At 36.3% G+C, this 25,814-nt stretch overlaps 1 protein-coding gene across 5 annotated transcripts in view; it reads left to right on the plus strand.

Moving 5' to 3' along the window:
* Positions 1-25,814, plus strand: part of TET1 (tet methylcytosine dioxygenase 1) — a 138,600-nt gene that overhangs the window by 84,670 nt on the left and 28,116 nt on the right. For all 5 annotated transcript variants that reach the window (XM_049109010.1, XM_035715474.2, XM_049109009.1 and 2 more), the window contains 3 exons: positions 742-832; positions 1,385-1,478; positions 24,239-24,450. In XM_049109010.1, coding sequence (XP_048964967.1) covers positions 742-832; positions 1,385-1,478; positions 24,239-24,450 — 397 coding nt within the window. The remainder of the gene's footprint in view (positions 1-741; positions 833-1,384; positions 1,479-24,238; positions 24,451-25,814) is intronic.

Raw genomic sequence — 25,814 nt, forward strand, 5'->3', positions numbered from 1 at the left:
GGTCGAGCAGGATGGGCCGAGCAGGGTGGGCCGAGCAGGGTGGGTCGGAGAGAACAGGCAGCCTGACCTGGGGCTCTATTTCAGGACCCAGAGATCATGACCTCAGCCAAAGGCAGACGCTTAACCAACTGAGCCACCTAGGTGCTCAATGTTTGTAAATATTGGTTTAACGGTTTTATTATTTTCCACTATATAAGCATCCCTTAATTTATTCAACCTATCATTTAGTGACAGATGCTTAGTGTGTTTCTTTTTTTGGTGTTACAAATAATTGTGACAAAGAACATTCCTATGTACATTTGCATTATAAATATATAATTATGTGACTGTATAGGAGAATAAATTCTTAGTGGTGCAGTTGCTGGGCTCAATTTTAATAGGATTCTGAGCCACGCTTCTAAAGATGTATTGCTCTTAGATAACTTTTAATTTTGCATTTCAATTATTAATAGATTTCTTTCAAAGCAGGAGATAGAATAAATATGACCCACATCTTAAATATTTCTTTTCCTCTTCTGATGCTTAGAGGAAGCATGAAATAGTGCCCGCAAGAAAGGAACAAGTTGAATTCTAGGGCCTATTGTCCTAGACTTTAATTATTAAAGTTTACCAAAACCTTGTCAAGATCAATTGTTCTGAGTTGATAAAAAAAAAAAAAAAGAATTAATAAAAATAACTCCTCCTTGCCCCTATGCAATTCTGTAAAGGTCTTTGGGTCTAATAATCTTATTCCTTCCACAGATCGAGTTATACAAAAAGACAAAGGCCCATATTATACACACCTTGGGGCAGGACCAAGTGTTGCTGCTGTCAGGGAAATCATGGAGAATAGGTGAGGAAATATCCTTCCCTGTTAAAATCATTCATTATTGTACACCTGACTCAATGGAGAGAGACCATCTCCGGGAACAAATGAGAAGTAAATGGCAAACTCAAGAGTATAAGTCGGATGTTTCTTAGGGCCCAGGAAAAGAATAGCATCCTGGTGTCCCTGCTGAGTCACTCATCACATAAGCCTTTGGGCACTCAACAAGACACTTAAAAAGCAAGGCTGTCTTTGTTAAATCCAGAAATACTTAATTTTTATATCATTGTATAATGGTAGAAATAGTTAAAATTACCTCCATCAACACTACATTCACACTCCTTATGCTTATCTTTGAGCCAGTCCATTTTTTTAAAGAAGTGATTTTTAAGGATAAGTAAACAGAACGGGATAACAAAAATATCTGCCACACAAAAGTAATTTTTTAACAAATGTAAATTTTAATGAACAGGGTATTTGATTTCTGTACTTACGTAAATTTATATCTTCTGTACCTTCAGATGTTAAAGGATGTATCGCATTTGCAATTATTTTCCCTTCACTGTGCTTTGTACTCAGGTATGGTCAAAAAGGAAACGCAATAAGGATAGAAATTGTAGTGTATACGGGGAAAGAAGGAAAAAGCTCTCATGGGTGTCCAATTGCTAAGTGGGTAAGTATTTTGTACTTACACGTTTTTCAAACATGAATTTATTCCACATATAAAATCAATCAATTTATTTTCCGTGAAAATGGTGACTAGAAAAGTATCCACTGTCATTGTTCCCTAGGAAATAATAAGGAAGCTATCTGTCTTGGCCTGGGCAATTTATGTTAAATGAACAAAAGTTTACAGTTATTACCAAGTGACCTTCATCTCCCCAAGGTCCCCATGTTTACCAGTTTATTGTGTACTTTTCGAGATCTTCTAATGCAGTTATAATTGGATAGCATAAGTAAATGGTATTAAACTATACAGTGTTTTATATCTTTTATCTGTTTTTGTATTTTGTAATTATTTCCAAGTTATTATCCATAGGACCACCTTAATGAGAGTCCTACTATTCTGAAAGCAAAATTAATTTTTTATGACATACCGCCAAAACTATTTCCATGACTTTGAGTTTTCTAAAGAATGCAGAACCATAAGAACTGGATTCAGTTTCTTTAGGAAGTTGTCAAGTGAAAAACAAGTTCATAGCCAAATGTGTATATTCAATAAAATATTCATATCCACAAGGATATTAATCAGTGGATTTGGAATTTTTGAACATAGAATCATTTGAGATCCCTGTTCTATCATTTGTTAATAATGATGGTGTAAAAAAATTTTTTTAAATGGTGATGGTGGTAAGAATAATAAAATGATAGCAATTACCTTTTGTTACACATCAGGCACTAGGTTAAGAATTTGACAAACATTTGCCTCATAAATCCTCACAGAGGGGCTCCATTATGATTTTGAATAAGGTAAAGGTCATTATTTGCATACCTCTTGGAGAAATTAAAAACATTAAAAGCAAAATAGCAATAGGATTTAAACCCGGGTATTCCTAAAGCAAGACAATTGCCACACCCATAGCTACTCTAGTGGTAGACTTTCTCTTGGTTACTTTTCAACCTTTGGGAGATGACTGGCAGTTAAAAGCACAAGAGCTGTATACTTACTCCACACTAACTACTTTAGAATGCTTTGTTTCCTCAATCTGTTTGGAGCACTTAGTCTTGTCAAAATACACATAGGCTCGGAGACCTGGAATTTACCTTGTTCGGTTATCCTACATATAGTAAAGTCCACAAATCGTAAGTGCACATATCAAGGTTATTCCTCATGTGTATAACACTACCTGGATAATGATAACACTTTCACCACCCAGAAGGCTCCCGCATGGCCTGTCCCAGCCAATGATTCCACATAAAGATAACTACTCTTGATATTTATCTTCATATCTTTTTTTTTTTTTCAATGAACTTCACATAACTGGAATCATAGAGTATATGCTCTCTTGTGTCTCTTTTCACTCAACATTCATAGAACAGGGATAATGGCTGGGGTTCCAACAGCCATCTGGAAGCTTAAATTGACTTGATAGGGGAAGATATGTGCTAAGTTAGTGGGAAGAAAGATAAGAGCCTGAGTCCCTGGTGATACCAGTAGAGTTGCCAAACCCCAACCTTAGCCCTTCCTAAATCTGAATTTCTTTAATATTAGAGGGAAAAATTTTTTTTGTGGCTTATTTAAAACCTGTGATTTGCGAGTTTTCTGTGATATGAAACAAAATCAAGTAAGTACCAATTAAGGTAAATTGTCTTCAATTTGTTAAGTGTGGATGAATTTTGGAAGAAAACAAACATTTCAGAATGCAAAAAATAAGTGAAGAAACTTGTGAACATGAAGTACTTTCTATTGATTGCCAGGCCCTAGGTTAGATATTGGGGGAGGCAAACATGAATAAGATCTACCAGGCATTTCATTTTGTAGATGGACAGAAGCTGGCCCAGTTTTATCAGCCAGGGTGAGACTAGACTTGCGGACTACAATTTATCCTCCAGGAACACATTTGTTTTCTAGGGTCACTTTGCCTCAAAAACTAAATAAAATTTCCTTAAAATGCTCCCCAACTAGTTTTAAATTACTATATCCTTATTTCGTGGATCAGTCTATTGTCCTGTCATGCACTGATTTTCACACTGTGTTAACTCAGTTATGAAGGTACAGCCTTTTCTCAGTCCCCCACAAAACATTCATATCTGTCTCTAGATGTAACAGTTTGGGTGAAGATGTATGTAAACAACAGCTAGAGTGATGAGGTTTATTTTTTTGTTTTATTCATTCTTTTGAAAAAGTAATACAGTTGATTCAAAACATTTTAAAGTAGGGAATAATGTATAGATTGCCCACTTTTCTATTGGATTATTAGTCTATTGATTTTAAAGGAGCCCCTTTAAAAAATGGATGTTTGTGATAAGAGTTGCAGATGGATTTCCACAATTTGTCATTGTTTTTAACATCTGGGTTTTTTTTTTTTTAACATCTGGGGTTTTTTTTTTTTTAACATCTGGGTTTTTTAAATGAAATTTTTACATTAAAGTTTTTTTAAAGATGAAAAACACTTTTCACCTATTCTTTTGTGATTTTAGTGTATTATGTCCTTTTAAATATTATTTATTTATTTGAGACTGAGATAGTGAGAGACAGCTCAAGCATGGGGGTTGGGAGAGGGAGAAGCAAGCTCCTCACTGAGCAGGGAGCCTGATGTGGGGCTCAATCCCAGGACCCTGGAATCATAACCTGAGCGGAAGGCAGCCACCTCACCAACTGAGCCACCCAGACACCCCAGTGTACTGTATCTTAGTTAGAAAAATCTACCACTTGTAGATTATTAAAAAAAACTTTCCATTTTCTTTTTATTGTATTTTAATGATTTCGTTTCTTTGCATTTAACTATTTTATTCATTTTTTTGTGTGTAGAATATTAGTAACAATATTTTTTCAGATGACTACCCAGCCAGCCAAAACCACTTACTTAATTGTTCATCTTTTCTCTTCTGATTTGTATTTGTTTGTGTTAGTAGATTGTCAGTTCTGTTCCCCTCATGTTATGGATCTCCGATATAAGCATCAAATTGCTCTAATTATTTAGGGTTTATGTTTTCATATCTGATAGAGCTAATTCCTCCTTTTAATTCTTCACAAATTTCTTGACAATTCTTGCTTTGTTGATTTTTCCATAAGTTGAAATAATCATCTTAATTAGTTGCAAGAATAAAGTCCTATTGGTATTATAATGGAACCATGTTGCACAGAAAACTTGGAGAATTTACTTTTTTTTTTTTAAGATTTTATTTATTTATTCATGAGAGACAGAGTAAGAGAGGCAGAGACACAGGCAGAGGGAGAAGCAGGCTCCATGCAGGGAGCCTGACATGGGACTCTATCCTGGTCTTCAGGATCAGGCCCGGGCTGAAGGCGGCGCCAAACCAACGAGCCACCCGGATAATTTACTTCTTGATGTTTAGTCTTTTTAAAAAATTTTTTTTTTAATTTTTATGATAGTCACACAGAGAGAGAGAGAGAGAGAGAGACAGGCAGAGGGAGAAGCAGGCTCCATGCACTGGGAGCCCGACGTGGGATTCGATCCCGGGTCTCCAGGATCCCACCCTGAGCCAAAGGCAGGCGCTAAACCGCTGCGACACCCAGGGATCCCTTGATGTTTAGTCTTAATGTGCTAGGCAGTAGACCTTTCCATTGGCTAATGCCCTCTTTTGTCCTTCAGAGGTGCTTGGATTTTTTTTTTTTTAAGATTTTATTTATTTATTCATGAGAGACACAGAGAGAGAGGCAGAGACACAACACAGGCAGAGGGAGAAGCAGGCTCCACGCAGGGAGCCTGATGTGGGACTTGATCCCGGGCCTTCAGGATCACAACCTGAGCCAAAGGCAGATGCTTAACCGCTGATCCACCCAGATGTCCCTGATTTTTTTTTTTTTTTTTTTTTAAGGAATCTGTACACTCAACATGTAGAAAACCCCAAGTCCTAAGGTCTAGAGTCATATGCGCTGCCAATTGAACCAGCCAGGTGCCCCCCTTTCAAAGGTGTTTTAAAATTTTGTTCCTAAATATGACATATTGCTTGTTTTTCACTTTATTTTTTTGTGTGTCTGAAGTACAATTGTGTAATCCATAATGACAAATTTATATTCTCCTTTTTAAATTTTATATTATTAATTTCTTTATTTCATTTAATATAGTTAGTCAAACAGACTGACTCTAGTTTTATATTGCTTTAAATAATGACCTCCTTATCTTGTTCCTCTCATTAGTGGGAACTTTCCAGGGCTTTCTCATGATTGGGTCATCAGGGAAGGCCTCTCTGAGGAGGGAACATAATCTCAGAGGAGTCCAATAATTTTGAGTTTGTGGAGAATGGAACTAGGTGAGGGTAAAAAGGTATAGGCAGAAACCAGGGCATGAATGGTTTCATATACCATAGTGTTCTGAGTTTGGGTTTTAGTACATGAATAACATGAAGCATTGAAGTATTTCGGTTAGGGTTGTGTTATCTATCTGGTTTGTGTTTCATAAAGAGCATTCTAAAGAATTAATTGACAGTCTATTAGTTATCTGTTGCTAATTAATAGGTACTCAAATTTAGTTGCTCTGAACAATAAACATTTATTATCTCATAGAGTTTTTATGGGTCAGGAATATGACAGGGCACCTGGCTGGCACAGTTAGTAGAATATGCAAGGGTTGTTTGTTTGTTTGTTTGTTTTTAGGATTTATTTATTTATTTGAGCATGTGAGAATGAGCGAGCTGGAAGAGGGGCAGAGGGAAAAAACTCAGACTTCTGAGTGCATACCCAAATCAAGGCTCAATCTCATAACCTGTGGCGAAATCAAGAGGCTGTGTTTTAGACACCCAGGCGCCCCTGGGCATATGACTCTTAATCTCTGTGTCGGTACTTCAAGCCCAAAAAAGTTAAGAATCTGAGAACAGTTTAGCAGAGTGCTTCTGGAAGAGGATCATGAGAAAAATGAGCCATCTGAAAAATTTGACTGGGGACTATGTAGTGGAGCTGGACGGGTCACTACCCAGGTCATTTGCAGGAGGGTTTTCCTTGATGTCTGTTTGCTAGAAACCTCAATTTCTTACCATAGTACTACTTTTTTTTTTTTTTTTTTTTTAAGATTTTATTTATTCATGAAAGACACAGAGGCAGAGGGAGAAGCATGCTCCATGCAGAAAGTTTGATGCAGGACTCTATCCCGGGACTCCAGGATCACGCCCTGAACCAAAGGAACATACTCAACCGTTGAGCCACCTAGGCATCCCTTACCATAGTACTAAAGTGTTTCCACATGTCATGGCAGCTTAGTTTTCCCCATAGTGAGTCAATGAAAAGATAACAAGCAAGAAACCACAATGTCTTTTATGACATTAGCCTTAGAAGTTCCTACACAAGTGAGCCCTATTCAGTGTAGATAGGTTCTCTGCAAGAGTCCCAATACAGGGCAGTCATTGGGGACACCCTGGAGATGGCTACCACAATATTCCATATCTCTTTTTCACTAAGAATATCAAAGTTAAAGACACTACATTAGCATCATAAAGTATATCTTAGCCTTGTCCAATCTCTAATATTTAATATATAGTACATCTGGGACGCCTGGGTGGCTCAGTGGTTAAGTGTCAGCCTTCAGCTCAGGGCATCATCCCGGGGTCTTGGGATTGAGTCCTGCATCAGGCTTCAAGTCCTTTGTGCATCTTTATTCACAAAATAATGCTGTAAAGTATTAACATTTTTCATTATGTAATATATCAACAAAAAAATTCACAAAACATAAATGAACAGTTTACCTTTAATTATAAATACTCATGAAGTAACTACCCAATGCACAAAAATAGAGCATTCTTAGATTCCCAGAAGCCCTAAGAAGTTCCCATCCTGACTTTTGTGTTAGTAATTTTCTTGCTTTCTGGGGTGCCTGGGTGGCTCAGTTAGTTAAGCTTCTAACTCTTGGTTTTGGCTTAGGTCATGATCTCGTGGGTCATGATTTTGTGCATGGGTTGTGGGATTCAGCCCCTTGTCAGGCTCCCTCTCTGCCCTTCCCCCTTCTCACACACTCGGGCTCTCTCTCTCTCTTTCTCTCTCAAATAAATAAATAAATAAATAAATAAATAAATAAATAAATCTTAAAAAAAATTCTTGCCTTTTTCTTCCACATACGTGTTTCCTAACAGTGTAGTATTGTTTTGTTTTGTTCATTTTATCTTGCCCTTCCATAGTACCTTACACATATGCTGAAATAGAGATTAGTTCCCAATATCTGGCATTGATAGTTGACATAGATTCATTAATCTATATCTGTTAAATAATTCTGAATCCTTTCCTTTCTTGCCCATTAAGTAGCAAAGGGTAAAAATATCCTTAGGATGTGGCAGCTGGCTCTCCCTAGAGTAAGTGATCCAAATGAGAACAATGTAATTAGGTTAAGTGGTGGGATTTTGGAAGATCCTTCCTCCTTGCCTTTCTTTTTCTTTTTTTTTTTTTTAATTTTTTTTCCTCCTTGCCTTTCAAACCTTCTCTTAGGTAATAATCATTATACTGATAGAATTTAGTATATACATCTTTTTTTCTAATGAAGGCAAATATGAAATTTATAGTTCAAAGATTTTGGTAGTAACTTCCTGTTGCCATTATTGATTTTAGTCTTCAAAGATTCTTAGGTAGAAAAAAGTATTTTCCATGAATCAGTGGTAGCAAAATTAGTTTTTATTTTCCCTATCCCTATTGCAATATTTCTTTCAGAATAAATAGAACATTTCAATACACAGTGATACATTTCTGGCACTTTTCGCAAATACAAAAACAACCCGGAGATGAGGAATGAAGTAAAGCACAGTTTCTAAGCAACTTAATGAAAATTTTGATATCTACTAGTGACAAGGCAAAAGTATAATCTTTTTTTTTTTTTTTTTTTTGCAAAAGTATAATCTTGATAACAAAACCAAGAACTGATTTTGTATATCTGTGAAAAAGAAAAGCTAGGACTTATAAATGATTAAATGTTAGAAAAATCAAAGTATTAATCCAACTTCGTTTTTTCCAAGCTTTGCAAGTTATCTTACTTAAAATATCCATATGTTCATTGCTAATGCCCAAAGTGCTACCCAGCAGTCAACACTGAATAAATTTTTCTTTAGTGATTGAATATAGAGCTTTAATAGGACTGATTTAGAATATGGTATATTTTGAATTTGAATTGGTATCTTAGAATAGTTTTGCTGTGGTATTCATTATTGGCTCTTTTCTGAAGCATGAGAACACTGAGTGTTAAAATTGATAAAGTTGCCTATCAAAAAATTGAACTTTGGATAGAGGTTAAATAAAAATTGAGTGAAAAGATTAGGTCTCCATAGTCTACATACTTTTTAGGACTTCATAGATTATTTTGAATAGCACTAGCAAAATTAAGTCTTATATGGATGTTTTATGCAGGAATGAAGTAAGAGGAAGATCATTTTATTTTTTTATTTTTATTTATTTATTCATGACAGAGAGAAAGGCAGAGACACAGGCAGAGGGAGAAGCAGGCTCCACGCAGGGAGCATGATGTGTGGGACTCGAAACCGGGGGATACAGGATCACATCCTGAGCCAAAGGCAGGCAGTCAACTCAGGCGTCCCATCAATCATTTTATTTTATTTATTTATTAGAGACACACAGAGAGATAAGCAGGCTCCATGCAGGGAGCCCAATGTGGGACTCGATCCCAGGTCTCCAGGATCAGGCCCTGGGCTGAAGGCGGTACTAAACCGCTAAGCCACTGGGGCTGCCCTCCATCAATCATTTTATAATAAGGAATCCAGTAAACAATTAGCTAATGGGTTACATTGTTCCAGATTTATTTTTCATTTTGGACAATGTACATTTGTTGTGTATTTGATATTAAGCATTAACCTAAATCAAACACTGATTTTGTGTAAATTTTTTTAACTCTACATGCAGACTTATTTGTTCATGGTGATTGAATTCTATAATATTTTTATTGTGCTACACTTGCCTCTTTTGCTTGAGGAGGTGTGGCTTATGGCTTCTTCTTTTTAATGGTCACACCCAAAAACCCTAACGGCAAGTTCTATCTGGGCAGCACAACTTTCTGAGCCATTCTGACATTGTTTTGCCTTTGCTCTTGACAGAATTTTCTGTGCCAGGCAGCCATTAAGCTCCCCCATAATTGTTAGCCTTCCTCAGACATTTCTGGCTCTCTGCTGTCACTATGGGTCTTGTCAGGGACTAGTTATCCTGTTTCTCAGTAGATTTTAGTGGAAAGGATGTCGTTTTTTGAAGGAAAGGATGCAGTTTATTAGATCCACTAGGTTCTTTTTATTTTTTTTATGATAGTCATAGAGAGAGAGAGAGAGAGAGAGGCAGAGACACAGGCAGAGGGAGAAGCAGGCTCCATGCACCGGGAGCCTGATGTGGGACTCAATCCCGGGTCTCCAGGATCGCGCCCTGGGCCAAAGGCAGGCGCCAAACCGGTTCACCACCCAGGGATCCCAGATCCACTAGATTCTATTAACTCCCTATACTACTAATTCCCACTTCTCTCTTACACACACGCACACACACACACATGCACCCCACAGTTGAGCCTCTGGGGTGGTGGCAGGAGTAGGGAGAAGTTGTGTTTTTGTGTTTTTTTTAAGGTTTTATTTATTTAAAAAAAAGATTTTATTTATTCATGAGAGACACACACGGGGGTGGGGGGTGCATAGGGAGAGGCTATGTCTGCAGGCTCCCTGCAGGGATCCCAATGTGGGACTTGATCCCGCGACTCCAGGGTCATGCCCTGAGCCCAAGGCAGGCGCCACACTGCTGAGCCACCCAGGGATCCCTAGAGAGAAGATTCAAACAGTAGTCTCCCCAGATGGCTTCAATGCCTGATAAATTCACACCAGGAATCAGTTCATGGATTCTCCTCTGTAGGATTGTTTATTGATCAGTAGGACAGGTGTGGCAATGAATATATAAAATATATATAAGTGAATGTTTTGTTTCTTACTCTGGTCTGAGATGTGCAGAGTTTTGGGAAAGGGGTAAACCAAGTATCCAATAGTTTTCAAATGATCTTTCCTGGATATATACATGTACATCCAGGCGTCCCTCCAGAGTTCTTTTTTTTTTTTTTTTTTTTATGATAGTCACAGAGAGAGAGAGGCAGAGACATAGGCAGAGGGAGAAGCAGGCCCCATGCACCGGGAGCCTGACATGGGATATGATCCTGGGTCTCCAGCATCGCCCCCTGGGCCAAAGGCAGGCGCTAAACTGCTGCGCCCCCAGGGATCCCCAGGGTTCATTTTTTAAGGCAACTTATTGAGGTATAATATTCACAAAGGAAAGTACACAAGTCTTAAGTGTAAAGCCCAGTGAAGTTTTACAAAGTAAACACACCGATGTAACCAACACTCAAATCAAGAAATAAATTATTGCTACCACCTCAAGATGAACCCAGTCATTATCCCCCAAAGGTCAAAGTTTATTTTATCATATACATATAGGCTATGTGATATATTATACATATATATATATATATATATATATATATATAATTTCATCACATATATGTATGTAGATTTAAATGATCTTAATCAACGGGATTTTTGGGTGGCCACCATCGTTTTATGTTGAAAATTGGGCTCTACTTTGTCTCCCACATGATTATTGATAAACTTAAAAATGATCTCTCCTTAGTAATATATCCCATACTTGAAGTGAATATTACTGCTAGCTGTGATACTAAGCCAGTCCTTCTGTTAGTCCCAGATGTTTTGTGGAGCTGATGTAGATCCCTACTCACCTGGCATCTTTACAACCTAGACTGTATTAGAAGGACTTTTATTTGCTTTGCTTTGTTTTGTTTTTTGTTTTGTTTTGTTAGAGAGTTAAGGTAGTTCTATGTATTTATGCAATTATTAAATTAAATTTTTTAAATTTAAAACTTTAAAATTAAATCCAGGGACACCTGGGTGGCTCAGCGGTTGAGTGTCTGCCTTTGTCTCAAGGAGTGATCCTGGAATCACGGGATTGAGTCCCACATTGGGTTCCCTGGATGGAGCCTGCTTCTCCTGCCTATGTCTCTGCCTCTATCTCTCTGTGTCTCGAATGAATGAATAAATAAATAAATAAATAAATAAATAAATAAATAAATAAATAATTTTTAAAGATAAAATCAAGACGTGAAGTATCCAAGCAGAATAAAAAGTAAAGCTCGGGACTCCTAGGTGGCTCAGTCTGTTGGGTATCTACCTTCTTCCGCTTAGGTTGAGTTCTTGGGGTCCTGGGATTGAGCCCTGCATCTGGATCCCTGATCAGCAGGGAGCCTGCTGCTCCCTCTACTCTGCCCCTGCTGGTGCTCTCATGCTCTCTCTCCAATAAATAAATAAGTAAAATCTTTAGACAAGAAAAGGAAAGCTCTATATTAAAATTAAGATTTAAAACTATTTTTGGGATCCCTGGGTGGCTCAGCGGTTTAGCGCCTGCCTTTAGCCCCGGGCGTGATCCTGGAGTCCCGGGATCGAGTCCCACGTTGGGCTCCCGGCATGGAGCCTGCTTCTCCCTCCTCCTGTGTCTCTCCCTCTCTGTCTCTATGTCTATCATGAATAAATAAATAAATAAATAAATAAATAAATCTTTAAAAAATAAAACTATTTTTAAAAGTTAAATTCCAATATAGATAACAGTGTTATATTAGTTTCAGGTATACAATACAGTGATTCAAAAATTCCATATATTATAGCACTCTTCGAAACAAGTGTACTCCTAATCCCCTTCACCTGTTTCACCCATACACCCCACCTACTTACCCTGTGGTAACTATCAATTTGTTCTCTATAGTTAAGAGTCTGTCTTTTGATTTGTCTCTCTTTTTTCTTTTGTTCATTTGTTTTATTTCCTAAATTCCACATATAAATGAAATCATATGGCATTTGTCTCTCTCTGACTTATTTCACTTAGCATTACACTCTCTAGCTTACTGCATACTGTTGCAAATGGCAAGATTTTCTTCATTTTATAGCTGAATAATATTTCAGTGTGTGTATGCCCCACATCTTTATTCATTTATCTATCAATAGGCACTTGGGCTGCTTCCATAATTTGGCTTTGTAAATAATGGCATCAACATGGGGGGGCATATATCTTTTTGAATTAGTGTTTTCATATTCTTTGGGTAAATACCCAATAGTGGAATTACTGGATCATACGGAATTTCTATTTTTAATATTTTGAGGAACCTCCATACTATTTCCCACACTTGCTGCAGCAGTTTGCATTCCCACCAACAATACGTGAGGGTTCCTTTTTCTCCATATCCTTATGAATATTTTTTTTTAATTTTTATTTATTTATGATAGTCACAGAGAGAGAGAGAGAGAGAGAGGCAGAGACACAGGCAGATGGAGAAGCAGGCTCCATGCACTGGGAGCCCGACGTGGGATTCGATCCCGGGTCTCCAGGATCGCGCCCTGGGCCAAAGACAGGCGCCAAACTGCTGCGCCACCCAGGGATCCCTGAATATTTGTTTCTTGTATTTTCTTATTTTAGCCATGTTGACAGGTGTGAGGTGATAGCTCATTTGTGGTTTTGATTTGCATTTCCCTGATGATGAGTGATGTTGAGCATCTTTTCATATGTCTGTTGACCATCTATATGTATTTGGAGAAATGTCTGTTCATGTCTTTTGCCTATTTTTTAATTGGATTACTTGGGTTTTGAGTATTGAGTTGTATCACTTTATATATTTTGGGTACTTAACCCTTTATCTGATGTAATTTGCAAGTATCTTCTTTCATTCAGTAGATGGTCTTTTAATTTTGTTGATTGTTTCCTTTGCTTAAAAGTCTATTACTTTCAGAGGTGTGGGGTGTGTCAATCAGTTAAGTGTCCAACTTTTGTTTTGGGCTCAGGTCTTGATCCTCAAGGTTGTGAGATTAAGCCCCGCCTCATGTCAAGCATGGAGTCAGTTTAAGATTCCTCTCCCTCCATCTGGCTTCTTGGGAGGAAACTGCTTATCCCTCAGCCTTTGTCTCTGCCTCTCTCTGTGGGTCTTTTATGAATAAATAAAGTCTTTAAAAAAAACAACAACATTATTCTACAACTTTCTAAATTTCAGGAAACGTTTACTTGATTAAATAAGCATGGGATTATTTTAGAGCAGAATTTAGTCAAGAGTATTTGTTCCTCCTTACATATTGAAATGGGAATCTTTGTGTGTAGTTTTGAAGCAGTATTAGAAATTATAAAGAAGGGCACCCTGGGTGGCTCAGCGGTTTAGCAACCCATTTGGCCCAGGGCGTGATCCCTGCATGGAGCCTGCTTCTCCCTCTGCCTGTCTCTACCTCTCTGTTTCTCATGAATAAAATCTTTAAAAAATAAAAAGAAACTATAAAGAAGGCATCTGAAAACTCACTTATTTAAAAAAAAAGCTAAACAATAGTGGACTCAATTATTTGCTTAGGGGCGCCTGGGTAGATCAGTCAAGTAAGCGGCTGCCTTTGGCTCTGCTCACGTTCCCAGGGTTCTGGGATCAAGCCCCATTGGGCTCCCTGCTCAAGGAGAAGGTGCTTTTCCCTTTCACTTCTTCTTGTGCCAATAAATACATCTAATTGTTAATCTATTTCCTCTTAGTTAACCTAGTGAGTAAAAATTGATGTTGTGAATGAACTTGCATTTTGACTAGTAAGGTTTAGTTACCTTTAAATCTTTATTAATCATTTGTATTTCTTCCATGAAGTCACTCTTCATAACCATTTTGTTTTGTTTAGGTTATCTTTTTCTTAAATAAAGTTCTATTATATAGTTTGCCATTGTTTAATCCTAGGGTTTTTTGTTTTGTTTTGTTTTGTTTTAGTTTTAGTGCTTGACTTAAGTTTGTACAAAAGCTTGACATTCGTAGCAGGCCAAATCTATGTCACTATATATTTTGCATTTTTCATGTTGCTATGGAAGCCTTTCCTTACCCTACTATTATAAAAATAGTGTCTCCTATATTTTCATAATTTTATATATAGGGCAGCCCCAGTGGCTCAGTGGTTTGGTGCTGCCTTCGGCCCGGGGCGTGATCCTGGAGAACTGGGATCGAGTCCCGCGTCGGGGTCCCTGCATGGAGCCTGCTTCTCCCTCCTCCTGTGTCTGTCTGTCTCTCATGAATAAATAAATAACATCTCTAAAAAATAATAATAATTTTATATATAGATCCAGTAGTTAATTTGACATTTTTTTCATTGATTTAAAGTTCCACTTCATTTTCTACATGTCCATTTTTGTTGACATTGCTCATTAACCCATTAGAGCAGAACTTTGCTAGGCATATACTACTTTGCTTTGACTTTAAAGAAAATTTCTAAATTTAGAAGGCCAATGCATTAAAAAAGAAACTTAAACACTTAACAGTCTGTTTTTTGGAAATAGGGAAGGGAGATTAGACAGCTGTATTTAAACAGCTTCAACAGATTGTTTTTCTGTTGCCTATATAAATATGACTAGAGGCTAAATTTGCCTGTCCTAGTAGAAATGTTTCTTAGTCATTTAGTTTCTTTCTGTGCCCTAAGGATATGAAAATAGTATTACCTTACATTTGCCTCTTTAGAAATTGTAGTAATAATTTAGTTTTTTCAGAACAGTCCTCTCTCTGCACCAGGTTTTTTTTTTTTTTTTTTTTTAAGATTTTATGTATTTATTTGAGAGAGTGAGAGAGCACAAGTGCGGTGCACAGAGGGACAAGCAGACTCCTTATTGAGCCGGGAACTTGATACAAGGCTTAGTCCAGGGCCCTGGGATCATGACCTGAGCCCAAGTCAGATGCTTAACCCACTGAGCCACCCAGGCACCCCTCTCTCTCAACCAGTTTTTATACACATAGTAATGACTTGTCCTAAACCATCCTAGACCAGAGATTATTTAGAATATCCTAGGTTATTGCTCTTGATCCTGGCCTAACCTGCCTTAAAGCTTCTCATGGGGAATTTCAATAAGTTGTCCCATCTGGATCAAGTATTCAGACAATAAATTTACTATGTGCTTTTCAGAGCTATTTATAAATACTCTTTTAAGGCAGCATAATTTATAACCTGGGATAAGGGAATTATGTCTTAGATTTGCTAGGAAATCTTTTCCTAATGAGTATCATAGTGATCTATTATTCTCTACCTCTTCTCTGAAAGTGCTATCCCAATGATCAACCAATTCCTTAACTCCCAAAGATAATTCTAGGTCCTCATATCTTTCTTCAGCAGCTCAAACTATTGGTTACACTTCCTCCTCTGAGAAGTTCATGTGTTGCTTGGCTTCTATAACACAGCTTCCCCCATCACTCCTCAGCTCTTTAATCACCCTGTCTATATGATAAGTCTTCTTGGGTGAGCTTATTTATGACCATGCCTTAAGCAGTCACCAGCATTCTAGTGACTGTGAAATCCTACCACTTTCCTGCTTCTGACTAGCATATAGAGAGAGCAGGGAGGAGACCTAAGGGTGATGTTTGGAGGTGAGGGTCCAGGAAAGACTTTGGGGGGATATTGACCCTTGAGCTAAATCTTATATACAGAGCATTCATCATCTTAATGTCAGAGATCCCAGAAATAAAACCAACTATGTATAATAATTTAATAAAGGAGGTTTTATAAATCACAGGAACCATACAGTTGGCACCAATATTTTTAATAGTTTGAATTACAATAGTAGAATGCAATCTTTAAATATAGGAAAAATACAGAAATATGAAGAGTGATAACAGTAGAATTGACTTATAAATAGAGATTTTAATATGAAAAGTTATATCTAATACGTTAGTTAATAAGAAGGACTTACTTTTTTTGTAGTTGAAATCCTGCCTCTTTCTCTCTGTATGTTGAAATGTAGCAAACAGGGACACCTGGGTAGTTCAGCGGTTAAGCGTCTGCCTTCAGGTCAGAGCATGCTCCTTGAGTCCTGGGATCGAGTTCCAAGTTGGGTTCCCTGCATGGAGCCTGCTTCTGCCTCTGCCTCTGTCTCTGTCTCTCTCTCTCTCTCTCTCGCTCATAAATCAATAAATAAAATGTTTTAAAAAAAAAAAGGAAATGTTGCAAAGAAATAATTAGGTATGGGGATAAGTATTCAGAGCATATGACTGTCCAGTCACTGGCAGTGTTTGCTTTATGATGCTTTTATTTTCTTTTTACAGTATGTTGAATACCCAAAATAATCTTGAGATAGAAGAGCAAAGTTGGAGGACTCAAAACTTCTCTATTTTAAAATGTATACAAAGCTAAAGTAACCAATAAGGTGTGTTACTGGCATAAAGATAGACATATCGATTAGTGGAATATCCAGAAATAAGCAATTTCGAGGTATCTGAGTGGCTCAGTCTGTCTGTTAAGCATCCAACTCTGATCTCAGTGCAAAGTTTTGATCTCAGGTTTGTGAGTTCAAGCCCACATTGGGCTCTACGCTGGGTATGGAGCATAATTAAAAAGTAATTACAAATTACTTTTTAACAATTAAAAATAATTAAATATAAATAATTATATATTATAATTATAAATATAAATAAATATAAATAATTAAAAAGTAATAACAAGGGGTACCCGGGTGGCTCAGTCAGTTAAGTATCTGCCTTCACCGTGGGTCATGATCTCAGGTCTTGGGATCGAGCCCCACATCAGGATCTCTGCTAAGCAGGGATCCTTCTTCTCTGTTCCCTGTTCCCCCTGCTTGTGCTCTCTCTCTCTTTCAAAAAATAATAATGAGCCATTTATGGTGAATTGTTCTCAATAAAATAGCAGGACTATTCCTGTAGAAAAGAGGTCTTTCAACAAAAGATGATAGGATGACTAGATATCAATATACAGGAGAATGAATTTGAGCTCTTATCAAATACCACATCAAAAATTAACTCAAAATGGATCATAGATTCTAATGTCAGAGCTCAAAATATGAAATCATTAGCCAAAAGATGAAAATGTAGCTGTAGATCTTTGTGAGCTTGGATTATGCAACTTTTTTAAGATTGAACACTGAAAGCACAGGTGACAATTTAAGTTGGACTTCAAAATTTAAACTTTTGTGTTTCAAAGGCTCTTATCATAAAAGGTCTGAGAAAACTAAGAATGACAGAAAATATGCACTAATCAAATGTCTAATAAAGAGCTTGTATGGCCCCCTTGGCTGGCTGTCAGCAGAGCATATGACTCTTGATCTCAGGGTTGTGAGTTTGAGTCCCCTGTTGGGTTTGGAGATCACCTTAAAAATGGGGGAAATTTTATTTATTTATTTATTATTTATTTATTTATTTATTTATTTATTATTTATTTATTTAGGATTTTATGTATTTGTTTATGAGAACAGAAAAGCAGAGACAGGCAGAGGGAGAAGCAGGCTCCCTTGGGAGCCTGATATAGGACTCAATCCCAAGACCCTGGGATCCCGACCTGAGCCAAAGGCAGGCGATGAACAATTGAGCCCACCAAAAATATAAAATCTTTATGGGGCGCCTGGGTGGCTATCAGTTAGGTATTTGCCTTCAGCTCAGGTAATGATCCCAGGGTCCTAGGATGAAGCTCCATGTCGACCCCTGACCAAGGAGTCTGCTTCTCCCTCAGTCTACGTCTCTGCTTCTCTTGTGTGTATCTCATGACAAAATAAATAAAATCTCTTTTAAAAAATATACATTCTAAACTAAAAATAAACACTGTATTTGAATAATCCTTTTCAGAAGAGATATCATCTGTATATGTGCTAATAGGCACATGAAAATATGCTCAACATTGATCAAATCAAACTCCAAATGGGATGCCTCTTTACACTAGAATGGCTAAAACTAAAGGACAGACCATAACAAGTGTTGTGGAAGATCTAAAGAAATTGGAACCTTTTGTACATACCTAATGTGGTTGTTCCACTTTGGAGAATGGTCTGATGGTTCCTTAAAAGTATAAACATAATTACTATATAACCAAGCAATTCGACTCCTTGGTTTATACCCAAGAGAAATGAAAGCATGGGTCTATAGAAAAACTTGTTGCATGAATGTTCTTAACAGAATAAATTACAATTGAAAGAGTGGAAGCAATCTAAGTGACAATCAACCAATGAATGGATAAATTTAAATGGCCTGTCCATGCAATGGAATTTTATTTGTCAGTAAAACAGAATGAAGTACTGATAAGTGCAACAAATATGAATCAACATACATTAAGTAAAAGAAGTCTGAAATAAACGGTCAAATCTAGTAGAAGAAGCCTAAAATAAAAGGCCACAATTTAGAGGATTCCATATATATAAAATAGTTCAAATTAGTAAAATGCATAAATAGAGAAAATTGATGAAGTCAGAAAAGGGAGAAATGTGACATAATTTCTAAGGGCTGGGGAGGGGGTTGGAAATGTTCTAAAATTGTATAGAGGTAGTGGTTGACCAATTCTGAGTAAACTAATAACCACTGAATTCCTTTCCTTTCCTTTCCTTTTCTTTCTTTCTTTCTTTCTTTCTTTCTTTCTTTCTTTCTTTCTTTTCTTTCTTTCTTTCTTTTCTTTCTTTCGAGTGAGCACATGAGGTGGGGGTAGTGGGGAGACGAAGAGAATCTTATCTTAGGCTGGCTCCATATCTGGTGTGGAGCCCAATAAGGAGCCCAAGGCAGGCTCAATCTCAGTATTCGGAGATCATGACCTAAGCCAAAATCAAGTTGGATGCTTAAACCAATTGAGTTAACCAGGTACCCCTAAATTCCCTACTTTAAAAGGATGGGCTTTATGATTTTGAAATTATATTTCAGTTGAGCTGATATCAAAGACAAGTGGACTATACTTATAAAAACTATTTAAAACATTTTTTGTTCCAACGTGTTCAATTTTCTGTATGTTTTTAGTTAACACGATTAACAAAAGAATGCTTCATGATGTTGCATTAGGATATAATTTCATAATATGAAATAGAAATGATACTAATATATATTTTTAAATAATAGAAAAGTAGCCACAGACATTACTCAGAATTTTATATGCATCATTTACCATCTAATGTGATTGCCATTGCCATGTGGCCATAAATTCAACAGTTTACAAATTAATACACCCTCCAGCTACAAAATAATGTGTTGTTGTTTTTAAGATTCATTCATTCATTCATTCATTCATTCATTTGAAACACACAGAGAGAGGCAGAGAGGGAGAAGTAGGGCTCCCCATGGGGGACTGGATCCTGGAATCCCAGGATCACGCCCTGACCTGAAAGCAGATGCTCAACTGCTGAGCTACGCAGGCATCCCTAAAATCTTTTTTTTTTTTTTGAAATGAGTTTTCAACTTAATAATGTAACTTACATTTTTGAAATTTTCATGAAATGCAACCATATTAGGTTTTTGTGCTTTTTACCCATCCATTCAACAAATATTTATTTGATGAGCTGAATTCTGTACTCCGAAGCCATGTGTGCAGTAATAAAACCAAAAGACATAAAATAGTGGCTAATGTTTATTAAGAACCTAGCTCTGTGCTATTATAGAAAAGTTAAGACACTTGCTAAATCCTGATGCAGTAAATTGACTAAATGATTTCAGGTTTGTGTTTTTCAATTTAGGGTTAGGTACACTTTTTAATTAACTATAGCATACATACAGAACACTGTAGAAATCCAAAGGTCACAGAATTTTTCTAAAGTGAACACCTTAAAAATAAATAAATAAATAAATTAAATAAATAAATAAATAAATAAATAAATAAATAAATAAATAAAGTGAACACCTTTGTGTGACTGGCATCTGAAACTACTGAAACTACTAGCACTTCATTCAGAAGCACTCTTCCACCCCATTCCTGTTACTCCTTAAAAGTACTCTCTTTCCTGTCTTCTAACATTATGGACTAATCATGTCTGATTTGAATGTTCTATACATAGAGTCTTAAAGTCATTATTCTTTTGTCTTGTCTTTTATGCAGCATTAGAATTGTAAGATTAATTTATGTTTTCTGTAATTGTATATCATTCTAATTCTCATTGTTTTGTAGTGTTCCATTATCATAAATAGGTAAAATTTATTGAGTTACTCTTCTGATGATTGACATTTGAGTTGTTTTCAGTTTGGGATAAATATGACTATGGATGCTGTCTTTGGGAATTATACATTTTTGTGTGATATATACCTAGAAATGGAATTGCCTGGAAATGGGACAGGCAGTGAGGAACAGCGTGTGCATATGTGCAGCTTTGGTTGATAGTAACACGTAGTTTTCCAAAGTGTTTATCCTTTTTTATATTCACATAAGTAATGTACACGTGTTCCAGTTCTCCAAATCCTTACTAATGCTGGTTGTTTTCTTTTGTCATTTTAGACATTCTACTTAGTATTAGTACCTCTTTAAGAACTCTTTCCTCTTTTTTTGATATTAAGTATAAGATACATTGTCAGCTGGAACTCTAGAACTACTTCATCTTTCAAATCTGAAACGTTATACCCATTAAATAACTCCCAATTTCCCCACGATCACAGCCAGTATTAACCACCATTCCACTTTTATGTTTTATAAATCTGACTACTTTAGGTAGTAGTCATATAACTGGAATTATACAGCTTCGCTTTTTTGTGACTGGCTTACTTCACTTAACATTATATCCTAAGGTTGCTCCATATTGTTGCAATTAACAGGACTTCCTTTTTACATCTGAATAATATTCCATTATATGTATATGCCACATTTTGTTTATCCATTTATCTGTCAATGGACATTTGAGTTGCTTCCACCTCTTGGCTATTTTGAATAGTGCTGCTATGAACATGCATATGCAGATAACTATTTTAGTCCTTGCTTTCAGTTCTTTTGGATGTATACTCAGAAGTTAAATTCTTGGATCACATGGGGATTCTATTTTTGATTTCTTGAGGAACTTCCAGACTGTTTTCTATAGCAGTTGTACCATTTTATAATCCACCAACATATGTGGTGCTTTAAAAATTTTTTTACTTGCTGCATGACTAGTAATATGGAGCATATTTTCATATGTTCATCATCTGTTTGATATTCTCTTGTATTGAGCCTATCTGATTTTTTTGGCCAGTTTTCTATTGTGTTTTTATTGCTCACTTGGAGAAATTTTTAAAGATATTTTGGGTAAAAATATTTTGTCAATTATATGTACTGCAAATATTTCTCCCACTGTATTGCTTGACTTTATAGCTTTTTTTTTAGATTTTATTTATTCATTTGAGACACACACAGAGAGGCAGAGACACAGGCAGAGGTAGAAGCAGGCACCATGTGGGGAACCTGATGTGGGACTCTATCCTGGGTCTCCAGGATCATGCCCTGAGCTACAGGTGGCACTAGACCACTGAGCCACCTGGGCTGCCCAACCTTCATAGCTTCTTGATCCTTTGCTACTTAATGTTTTTGATGAACAGAGGTTCTTAGTTATAATCATAATATAATCCAGATTTTAAGATTTTATTTGTATGTAATCTCTACCGCTAGCATTGGGCTTGAACTTCCAACCCGAGATCAAGACTCATGTTCTCCCAACTGAGCCAGCCAGGCACCCCTATTATCCAACTTCTTTAACTTTTTCCTTTATAATGATTAAATATGACAACTTATTCTAAAATTGTTTTACCTACTTCAAGATCATTAAGATATTTTCTTCCAAAAACTTACTGTTTTAACTTTCATATTTATATCAACAATATAACCAAGCTACTTATGTGAAGTAGGAGTCAAGATTCATATTTTTCCCATAGGGATATCTACATAGTACCATTTTTTTGAAAAGACTACTTTATATTACAATGTCAACTGTGTCATAAATCTAATGGCCATATGTATATGCATCTCCTGTACTCTTTATTCTATTAATCTATTTATCTGTCATTGCACCAAAACTAGACTATAATTACAATAGCTTTACAATAAATACTGATAATCTGGTAAACTACTTTGCCTTTGTTCATTTCCTTGTTCTTTAATGGTCTTTTGCATTTCCATATAAATTTTGGCATAACTTTGTTAATTTCCGCCCAAAACAAAATAAACTCTGATAGGATTTTGTTTGAGATTATGTCAAATCTAGATATCCATTTTGGGAAAATTAACAGCATTATATAGTGTCTATTCCATTAGAGTGGTACTTCTTTCTATTTATTTAGGTCATCTTTAATTTCTTTTAATGTCTTTATAGTTTTCATAGGTCTTATACAGGTTTATTACTTGTCTTCCTCCATTTATATTGCTATAAAAAAATACCAGACTGGGTGGCTTTAATACAACAAATTTATTTCTCTCAGTTCTGGAGTTTGGAAGTCTTAGATCAGGGAGCCAGCATGGTTGGGTGAGGGCCCTCTTCTCTTTGTGTTTGCACATGTTTGAAGGCGTTGAACACTAATCTCACTGATGAGAGCTTCCCCCTTATAATTTACTTATCTCACAAATGCCCTACTTCCTAATACCCTTACAATTGGGATTCAGGATTTAATATATGGATTTTAAGTGGTCACAAATATCCATACCAAGGCAATACTAAAGGTGTTTATTGAACCTAAATCTGAATTATGCTCTATTTTCTGATGTTCCCTAATGGATATTGAAAAATCTGGGGAAAACATAGATACCTAAGAAATAGCATTTTAGCATTTCCCATGCAAAGACTGGATCAATGTAACTTTGTTCTTTGTTTGATAACTTAAAAAGTATCTGGTATAATTTTGTTTGATACAATATATATCATTTTGTATTTGACCTTATTTGAAAGCAAATGTATTCTTATTTGGCTGTAAAAGGACATATAAATATAGAAAAAAATTTTAATATAAATAATTGTGTTTAGGGGGAAGGTCCTAAAGCCAACTCTACTCAAGGGATGCCTTGGTAGCAATGATTGTTAACCATCTGGAGTGACAGAAGAAAGTGATATTGGGTAACTAACATCTTAAGAAGTTTCATCTCAAGTTTATGTAATATTATTATAGCAACAAAATTGAAATCTTAAGTATGCTGTTGGTTGCTCCATTTTGGTCACAGGGGTGGGCACCTTTATCATTTACTGATTATATACTGATTAATGTGGTCAGTGTCTTTGCTCTGTTAATTTGTGATAAACGGAGAGAGTTTTAACCAGAATTGGTTGGTTTTATGTCTTGTCAAGATTTTTATGTAATTCCTTTCGTATGCAATGAGTCCACTAGGCAATATTTTTAAGTATTTTGAGACCTTTTTAGCACCCTATGGGTATGATGCACTGTAAGATAAATCAATCACTATTCAAAATTAATTGTTGTATTTTACATTTACCATGTCAACTGAACCACCTTAATCTTATGATAATGTGGGTACAATAAATAATAAATATGGGTATGTGATAGCATGGAAAAATCACAGAAATTGCAGAACATTGCTTTGTATATTAATTATTCTGTATAATAAAACCATTCACCCAAGGAACAGATCTGTAACTTTCCACAGATGCTAAATTTCAGTGCTGAAGTTCAGTTTTCATATTGGGAGTCCTTGGTAATTTGCATGTAGCTAGATTTGTCCTATTATGGCATTTGTGGAAGAGCAGAATAGTTAGGCGCTTTTCCAGGAGATCCTGTGTTGTCTCTTTTGCAATACTGTATCAACAGTGAAATAAAACAAACTGCTTTGGTCTACTTTTATAAATAACAACCACATACCACAGACTTCTATTCTGCCTATTGTTGGTTAGTCAAGTAACCTGGGATACTCTGAGGAGTTGTGTGGATGCAGCTAGTCAGAAAACTGAATGTCTTATAAGCTTCAACCCTTTGAGAAATACACATGTTTTTAAAAACCTAAAATGCAATGACACAGACCTTTAAACAATATCCATTGCACTCAACTCTAGGTTTCTTGTTTTCTGTAAATAAATGCATTCCACTTTTCCAGGTGTTAAGAAGAGGCAGTGATGAAGAGAAAGTCCTTTGTTTGGTTCGGCAGCGTACAGGCCACCACTGTCCAACTGCTGTGATGGTGGTGCTCATCATGGTATGGGACGGCATTCCTCTTCCCATGGCTGACAGATTGTACACGGAGCTTACTGAAAACCTAAAGTCATACAATGGTCATCCCACAGACCGAAGATGCACGCTCAATGAAAAGTAATCAAATCTGTTTTGTACTGCTTTCCCATTCATTCAGACCTCTATTATTTTAACATTAAATTGTTAACTATCAGTTATACATATTAGATAATTTTAGGTATTCTGAAACTAAAGAATGACCTTTTTTTAAAAAAAGAAATTCAGTTTCATAGCAAGTTGAAACTTTTTAGGGTATTCTTATTTGTTTGTTTTTAATCTCTACATGCAACCTGGGCCTCAAGCTTTCACTATCTCCAGATCAGACCCTGGGGGTTACTTGGGTGGCTCAGTGGGTGAACATCTGCCTTTGGCTCAGGTCATGATCCCAGGGTCCTGGGATCGAGTCCCACATTGGGTTCCCCACAGGGAGCCTGCTTCTCCCTCTGCCTATGTCTCTACCTCTCTCTGTGTGTTTATCATTAATAAAGGAATAAAATCTTTTAAAAAAATAAAATAAGAGTCAGACCCTGAGATCATGCTCTTCTGACTGAGTCAGCCAGACCATCTTAGAGAGTATTCTTTATACTCTGCAGGAAGTCTACTTATCTCTTTTCCCTCTATTCTCCCTGCTTATGCTCTCTCTGTCAAATAAATAAATAAAATCTTGAAAAAAGAAGATTTTTTTTTAAACAGGAAAAAACGATGTCATTATACAAAATATAAACAAAACATATGTATTGTCCCCTCTCTGATCCCTACACAAGACTTTAAGAGTATTCCTTTATGTTTATGTCATCGTTTTATGGGTGTGGTTTTTTTTTCTTCTGTCATCATTTTATTACATTATTATCTCTCCAATGCCAATAATATGCAAACTATTTTTAATGTCTGCTAATTCTTTTGTATGTGGATGCACAGTATCATAACTTTTGTATGAAGGCACTGCTTTTAAAGATATATATATTATTTTTATCTTCCCAAGAATCCAGTAGCATTAGTTTTATTCTATTTCACTCAGTGTCTATCCTAGCATATATATAGATATTTTTTAAGATTTTATTTTTAAGTAATCTCTATGTGGGGCTCAAACTCAGGATCCCAAGAACAAGTCTTATGGTCTACTGACCGAGCCAGGCAGTAATGCCTCCAGCAGATGTTCTTTTAAAAAATAAAGTAGGGCGGCCCAGGTGGCTCAGTGGTTTAGCACCGCCTTCAGCCCAGGGTGTGATCCCGAAGACCTGGGATCAAGTCCCACGCTGGGCTCCCTGCAAGGAGCCTGCTTCTCCCTCTGCCTGTGTCGCTGCCTCTCTTTCTCATAAATAAATAAATAAATAAATAAATAAATAAATAAATAAATAAATATTTAAAGGACTAATTAAATTGAATTGAGGAATTACTGGTATACTACACTTTTTCCATAATATTAGGACTTATTTTTGATT

Source organism: Canis lupus, chromosome 4, assembly GCF_003254725.2.
Source record: "Canis lupus dingo isolate Sandy chromosome 4, ASM325472v2, whole genome shotgun sequence".
NCBI lineage: Eukaryota > Metazoa > Chordata > Mammalia > Carnivora > Canidae > Canis > Canis lupus.